General features: G+C 49.1%; 1 protein-coding gene across 1 annotated transcript in view; it reads right to left on the bottom strand.

The window, feature by feature from the left end:
* Positions 1-1,870: 1,870 nt before the first annotated feature.
* Positions 1,871-7,669, bottom strand: part of LOC138368274 (uncharacterized protein PF3D7_1120000-like) — a 22,911-nt gene continuing 17,112 nt past the window's right edge. Inside the window, exons 3-5 of the mRNA XM_069330825.1 lie at positions 2,611-2,817; positions 2,357-2,521; positions 1,871-2,182 (exon numbers count right to left, since the gene is read on the bottom strand). Coding sequence (XP_069186926.1) covers positions 1,871-2,182; positions 2,357-2,521; positions 2,611-2,817 — 684 coding nt within the window. The remainder of the gene's footprint in view (positions 2,183-2,356; positions 2,522-2,610; positions 2,818-7,669) is intronic.

Below are 7,669 nucleotides of genomic sequence, written 5' to 3'. Positions count from 1 at the left end.
TTAAATTTATACTGAAAGGCTCCCACTAAACGTGTTATCTGGAGCCATGTTTACATAAGGCAACGTTGAAGAAATGCTGAACTATGCAAGCTGGTTGTTCATATACATAAATTTAATCTCATAATTGGTGCAAATATCTGCCTTCAATAATAACTCCGGTGATACGAGTCTACTTCATTACCATGTGTAAAGCATGGATGAATAACCAAGTGTGTGTGTGTGTGTGTGTGTGTGTGTGTGTGTGTGTGTGTGTGTGTGTGTGTGTGTGTGTACTCACCTAGTTGTGTCTGCAGGATCGAGCATTGACTCTTGGATCCCGCCTTTCGAGCATCGGTTGTTTACAGCAATGACTCCTGTCCCATTTCCCTATCATACCTGGTTTTAAAATTATGAATAGTATTTGCTTCCACAACCTGTTCCTGAAGTGCATTCCATTTCCCCACTACTCTCACGCTAAAAGAAAACTTCCTAACATCTCTGTGACTCATCTGAGTTTCAAGATTCCATCCATGTCCCCTCGTTCTGTTACTATTCCGTGTGAACATTTTGTCTATGTCCACTCTGTCAATCCCTCTGAGTATCTTATACGTTCCTATCATGTCCCCCCTCTCCCTTCTTCTTTCTAGTGTCGTAAGGCACAGTTCCCTCAGGCGCTCCTCATACCCCATCCCTCGTAGCTCTGGGACGAGTCTCGTTGCAAACCTCTGAACCTTTTCCAGTTTCATTATATGCTTCTTCAGATGGGGACTCCATGATGAGGCGGCATACTCTAAGACTGGCCTCACGTAGGCAGTGTAAAGCGCCCTAAATGCCTCCTTACTTAGGTTTCTGAATGATGTTCTAACTTTTGCCAGTGTAGAGTACGCTGCTGTCGTTATCCTATTTATATGTGCCTCAGGAGATAGATTAGGTGTTACGTCCACCCCCAGGTCTCTTTCACGCGTCGTCACAGGTAGGCTGTTCCCCTTCATTGTGTACTGTCCCTTTGGTCTCCTTTCTCCTAGTCCCATTTCCATAACTTTACATTTGCTCGTGTTGAATTCCAGTAACCATTTCTCTGACCATCTCTGCAACCTGTTCAGGTCCTCTTGGAGGATCCTGCAATCCTCATCTGTGTGTGTGTATGTGTGTAATTACCTAAGTGTAATTACCTTAGGGTAGTTACAGGATGAGAGCTACGCTCGTGGTGTCCCGTCTTCCCAGCACTCTTTGTCATATAACGTTTTGAAACTACTGACGGTCTTGGCCTCCACCACCTTCGTGTGTGTGTGTGTGTGTGTGTGTGTGTGTGTGTGTGTGTGTGTGTGTGTGTGTGTGTGTGTGTGTGTGTGTGTTTTATAATCTAGAAAATTGCATTATGACTCATTATAATGGCGGCCATATGTTAGAGTTACCCCATTAACCGATTCATTTTCTTCTCTTCTTAATTATTTTTTTATTTATTAACTTAGAAACGAACCTTTATTCGTTGAAGAGATAATGACCATAATGTTTTACAGTATCAAGGTAGTAATTTTTGCTGGAAAGGCGTGGAGGCCGAGTGTGCTTAGACAACTAAGTTATCTTTCACCGCCTCGTAGTTATCTTTCATCCCCTCGTAGTTATCTTTCATCCCCTCGTAGTTATCTTTCACCGCCTCGTAGTTATCTTTCACCACCTCGTAGTTATTTTTCACCTCCTCGTAGTTATCTTTCACCACCTCGTAGTTATCATTCAAAACCTCGTAGTTATCTTTCACGGCCTCGTAGTTATCTTTCAAAACCTCGTAGTTATTTTTCACCGCCTCGTAGTTATCTTTCATCCCCTCGTAGTTATCTTTCACCACCTCGTAGTTATCTTTCACCGCCTCGTAGTTATCTTTCACCACCTCTTAGTTATCATTCAAAACCTCGTAGTTATCTTTCACCGCCTCGTAGTTATCTTTCACCACCTCGTAGTTATCTTTCACCTCCTCGTAGTTATCTTTCATAACCTCGTAGTTTTCTTTCACGGCCTCGTAGTTATCTTTCAAAACCTCGTAGTTATCTTTCACCGCCTCGTAGTTATCTTTCATCCCCTCGTAGTTATCTTTCACCACCTCGTAGTTATCTTTCACCGCCTCGTAGTTATCTTTCACCACCTCGTAGTTATCTTTCAAAACCTCGTAGTTATCTTTCACCGCCTCGTAGTTATCTTTCACCACCTACGTAGTTATCTTTCACCCCCTCGTAGTTATCCTTCACCACCTACGTAGTTATCTTTCACCACCTCGTAGTTATCTTTCACCACCTGGTAGTTATCTTTCACCACCTCGTAGTTATCTTTCACCACCTGGTAGTTATCTTTCACCACCTCGTAGTTATCTTTCACCACCTACGTAGTTATCCTTCACCTCCTCGTAGTTATCCTTCACCGCCTCGTAGTTATCTTTCACCTCCTCGTAGTTATCCTTCACCACCTGGTAGTTATCTTTCACCGCCTCGTAGTTATCTTTCACCACCTCGTAGTTATCTTTCACCACCTCGTAGTTATCCTTCACCACCTGGTAGTTATCCTTCACCACCTACGTAGTTATCTTTCACCGCCTCGTAGTTATCTTTCACCACCTGGTAGTTATCCTTCACCACCTACGTAGTTATCTTTCACCGCCTCGTAGTTATCTTTCACCACCTGGTAGTTATCCTTCACCACCTCGTAGTTATCTTTCACAGCCTCGTAGTTATCTTTCACCGCCTCGTAGTTATCTTTCACCACCTGGTAGTTATCCTTCACCACCTCGTAGTTATCTTTCACAGCCTCGTAGTTATCTTTCACCGCCTCGTAGTTATCTTTCACCACCTGGTAGTTATCCTTCACCACCTACGTAGTTATCTTTCACCGCCTCGTAGTTATCTTTCACCACCTGGTAGTTATTCTTCACCACCTCGTAGTTATCTTTCACCACCTGGTAGTTATCCTTCACCACCTCGTAGTTATCATTCACAGCCTCGTAGTTATCTTTCACAGCCTCGTAGTTATCTTTCACCACCTCGTAGTTATCTTTCACCACCTACGTAGTTATCCTTCACCACCTACGTAGTTATCCTTCACCACCTACGTAGTTATCTTTCACCCCCTCGTAGTTATCCTTCACCACCTACGTAGTTATCCTTCACCACCTACGTAGTTATCCTTCACCACCTACGTAGTTATCCTTCACCACCTACGTAGTTATCTTACAACACTTCAACGCTAGCTTACAGCGCTTCCAAGTTGGATTAAAGAGAATCCTTCAACTATCAGTCTAGAACAGTGCTTTTAGATCTTCGATTAGAGCTTATAGAGCCTCAAAGGAGAGCCATGACGGCAGAGCCATCAAGGCTCTCATAAAGAACAAGTTTGGAAGCGCGGAGAAAATCTTGAGAAGACGCAATGCTATATTGAATGGGAAGCAGCTGGCTGTCAAGATGGATCTTTAAGTGCTGCTGCATTGACGAAGGTAAGTACAGAGAGGATGGGAATTAGAGGAAAGGAAGAGGGACGGAGAACAAGGTGGAATAGGTGAGGGTGGGGGTGTTGTGTGTGGGTGAGTGATATATGTGGGAGTGTGTGGGTGAGTGATGTATGTGGGTGTGTGTGGGTGAGTGATGTATGTGGGAGTGTGTGGGTGAGTGTTGTATGTGGGAGTGTGTGGGTGAGTGATGTATGTGGGAGTGTGTGGGTGAGTGATGTATGTGGGTGTGTGTGGGTGAGTGATGTATGTGGGTGTGTGTGGGTGAGTGATATATGTGGGAGTGTGTGGGTGAGTGATGTATGTGGGAGTGTGTGGGTGAGTGATGTATGTGGGAGTGTGTGGGTGAGTGATGTATGTGGGAGTGTGTGGGTGAGTGTTGTATGTGGGAGTGTGTGGGTGAGTGATGTATGTGGGTGTGTGTGGGTGAGTGTTGTATGTGGGAGTGTGTGGGTGAGTGTTGTATGTGGGAGTGTGTGGGTAAGTGATGTATGTGGGAGTGTGTGGGTGAGTGATGTATGTGGGAGTGTGTGGGTGAGTGATGTATGTGGGAGTGTGTGGGTGAGTGATATATGTAGGAGTGTGTGGGTGAGTGATGTATGTGGGAGTGTGTGGGTGAGTGATGTATGTGGGAGTGTGTGGGTGAGAGAGAGGTGTCGGTATGGAGTGCACATAACGACACCATCCCACTCACAAAATACACTTACTACCTGGCGTTAACTGGATACAAGACGCGCTATTTTACCTCTCAATTCACAGCCATCCACGTACAATTAATTGCCGACTTACACAGAAGAGGAAAGACACGAATTCGTGTCTTGAATTCTGCTAAATCTGCCAATTAGAAGTAAAAAGTTTTCGGGAGATAAGTTATCCTATTCTTAAATTTTTTTATTTTATTTTATCATGGAGTATTAGAGCAACTTTAGGCCATCGTCAGCTAATTCTTGAAACGGCGGAGCATTCATTACCTTGTTTCCTTATCTTTCCAGAATACTTGTAGGGTAGAAGTATATATAGATCTTACCTTTAATTTATTGTTATGGTGTGTTATTCCACAACGATAATGATGATGGTGATGATAATGATGCAGTTGTTTATGATGAATATAATGACGATTTACTTGTATTATCCAGTTGCATAATGCTCCAGTCCCTTCACTATTCATTTTCCTTCACTTTACGGAGGGTAAACTGGAGCCTCCTGGGAAGCAAACCAAATAAATGAAGGTTGCAAAAATAAACCCACAGTAAACCAGACCTCATCGCTGAATATCCCAAAAGGTAAACAAACCAATTGTATTTTCCGGGAGTTTCATTCCTCACCTTCCCTCTTGTGGCGCGGGGCTCTCCTGGCCTCCCCTCTTGTGGCGCAGGGCTCTCCTGGCCTCCCCTCTTGTGGCGCGGGGCTCTCCTGGCCTCTCCTCTTGTGGCGCGGGGCTCTCCTGGCCTCCCCTCTTGTGGCGCGGGGCTCTCCTGGCCTCCCCTCTTGTGGTGCAGGGCTCTCCTGGCCTCTCCTCTTGTGGCGTGGGGCTCTCCTGGCCTCCCCTCTTGTGGTGCGGGGCTCTCCTGGCCTCTCCTCTTGTGGAGTGGGGCTCTCCTGGCCTCCCCTCTTGTGGAGTGGGGCTCTCCTGGCCTCTCCTCTTGTGGCGCGGGGCTCTCTTGGCCTCCCCTCTTGTGGCGCGGGGCTCTCCTGGCCTCCCCTCTTGTGGCGCGGGGCTCTCCTGGCCTCCCCTCTTGTGGCGCGGGGCTCTCCTGGCCTCTCCTCTTGTGGCGCGGGGCTCTCTTGGCCTCCCCTCTTGTGGCGCGGGGCTCTCCTGGCCTCCCCTCTTGTGGCGCGGGGCTCTCCTGGCCTCCCCTCTTGTGGCGCGGGGCTCTCCTGGCCTCTCCTCTTGTGGCGTGGGGCTCTCCTGGCCTCTCCTCTTGTGGCGCGGGGCTCTCCTGGCCTCCCCTCTTGTGGAGTGGGGCTCTCCTGGCCTCTCCTCTTGTGGAGTGGGGCTCTCCTGGCCTCTCCTCTTGTGGTGTGGGGCTCTCCTGGCCTCTCCTCTTGTGGTGCGGGGCTCTCCTGGCCTCCCCTCTTGTGGTGTGGGGCTCTCCTGGCCTTCCCTCTTGTGGTGCGGGGCTCTCCTGGCCTCCCCTCTTGTGGTGCGGGGCTCTCCTGGCCTCCCCTCTTGTGGTGTGGGGCTCTCCTGGCCTCTCCTCTTGTGGAGTGGGGCTCTCCTGGCCTCTCCTCTTGTGGCGCGGGGCTCTCCTGGCCTCCCCTCTTGTGACGCGGGGCTCTCCTGGCCTCCCCTCTTGTGGCGCGGGGCTCTCCTGGCCTCCCCTCTCGTGGCGCGGGGCTCTCCTGGCCTCTCCTCTTGTGGTGCGGGGCTCTCCTGGCCTCAACCTCTTGTGGCGCGGGGCTCTCCTGGCCTCCCCTCTTGTGACGCGGGGCTCTCCTGGCCTCCCCTCTTGTGGCGCGGGGCTCTCCTGGCCTCCCCTCTTGTGGCGCGGGGCTCTCCTGGCCTCCCCTCTTGTGGCGCGGGGCTCTCCTGGCCTCCCCTCTTGTGACGCGGGGCTCTCCTGGCCTCCCCTCTTGTGGCGCGGGGCTCTCCTGGCCTCCCCTCTTGTGGCGCGGGGCTCTCCTGGCCTCCCCTCTTGTGACGCGGGGCTCTCCTGGCCTCCCCTCTTGTGACGCGGGGCTCTCCTGGCCTCCCCTCTTGTGGCGCGGGGCTCTCCTGGCCTCTCCTCTTGTGGCACGGGGCTCTCCTGGCCTCCCCTCTTGTGGTACGGGACTCTCGTGTGTACTCACCTAGTTGTGCTTGTGGGGGTTGAGCTTGGTCTCTTTGGTCCCGCCTCTCAACTGCAAATCAACTGGTGTACAGATTCCTGAGCCTACTGGGCTCTATCATATCTACACTTGAAACAGTGTATGGAGTCAGCCTCCACCACATCACTGCCTAATGCATTCCATCTGTTAACTACTCTGACACTGAGAGAGAGAGAGAGAGAGAGAGAGAGAGTGTGTGTGTGTGTGTGTGTGTGTGTGTGTGTGTGTGTGTGTGTGTGTGTGTGTGTGTGTGTGTGTGTGTGTGTGTGTGTGTGTGTGTGTGTGTGTGTGTGTACTCACCTAGTTGTACTCACCTAGTTGTACTCACCTAGTTGTGCTTGCGGGGGTTGAGCTCTGGCTCTTTGGTCCCGCCTCTCAACCGTCAATCAACAGGTGTACAGATTCCTGAGCCTATTGGGCTCTATCATATCTACACTTGAAACAGTGTATGGAGTCAGCCTCCACCACATCACAACATCCACACACACACACACATGTGTGTGTGTGTGTGTGTGTGTGTGTGTGTGTGTGTGTGTGTGTGTGTGTGTGTGTGTGTGTGTGTGTGTGTGTGTGTGTGTGTGTGTGTGTGTGTGTGTGTGTGTGTGTGTGTGTGTAAGGGCAGACATGAGCATATGTTACAGAATACTTCCACCAACCTACCTTTGTATATTATCCCAAACACAAAAATACAACAAATTTACCATTCAGATGGAAACACGTATTCTCGGAGAGGAGGATAAGAGACTACCCCGTCTGTTGGCTGCTGGTTACGTCTCTACACCAGCGTGTGAGGTGGTTAATGTAGGCATTACATAAGCCAAGGAGGGATATAAAGGGGAAGAAGTGTCTGTCTAGATAGTCACAATTTAATAGACAAGGGGGAGTGGTCGAGGCGACGCAGGTGGGGACACTCTTGGTCTTTATGGCTGCCGAGGAAGGTAACTGTTGGCAGTGGAAGCCACCGCAAGAATTACTTTAGCGCTGTTCCCAAAGGTGATATATGGTGATATATGGTGGTAAAGTGAGGTGATATACTCGCGTATATCACCTCACAAAATATACCCCTCAGATTGTTCATAACCAGCTGAGCATTTCTGACCAATATCTTACCATGTTATTCAACCTAAAAATGACGGACTGTTGGATTCCCATTATCGTGGATACGAACCCTTCTTAGCTTGTACTGCTCTTTCCACTTGAACCTCATTTTCCTTTATATCTGCAATCCCTCTTCCTCCACCTTCTCTGATGGCTACGCGTTGTATTACGAGAAAACCCAGTGGCATCATTTCTTTAGCTGATGCTAAATATTTGAGCACTGTTATTATTTACATTCATGTGCTACACGTTTCAAACGTAGAAAAAGGAATTTTTTTCAGAATCAATGCGCCA

The sequence above is a fragment of the Procambarus clarkii genome, chromosome 24 (genome assembly GCF_040958095.1).
Source record: "Procambarus clarkii isolate CNS0578487 chromosome 24, FALCON_Pclarkii_2.0, whole genome shotgun sequence".
Taxonomy (NCBI): Eukaryota; Metazoa; Arthropoda; class Malacostraca; order Decapoda; family Cambaridae; genus Procambarus; species Procambarus clarkii.
This window is presented reverse-complemented; position numbering and strand designations above follow the sequence as displayed.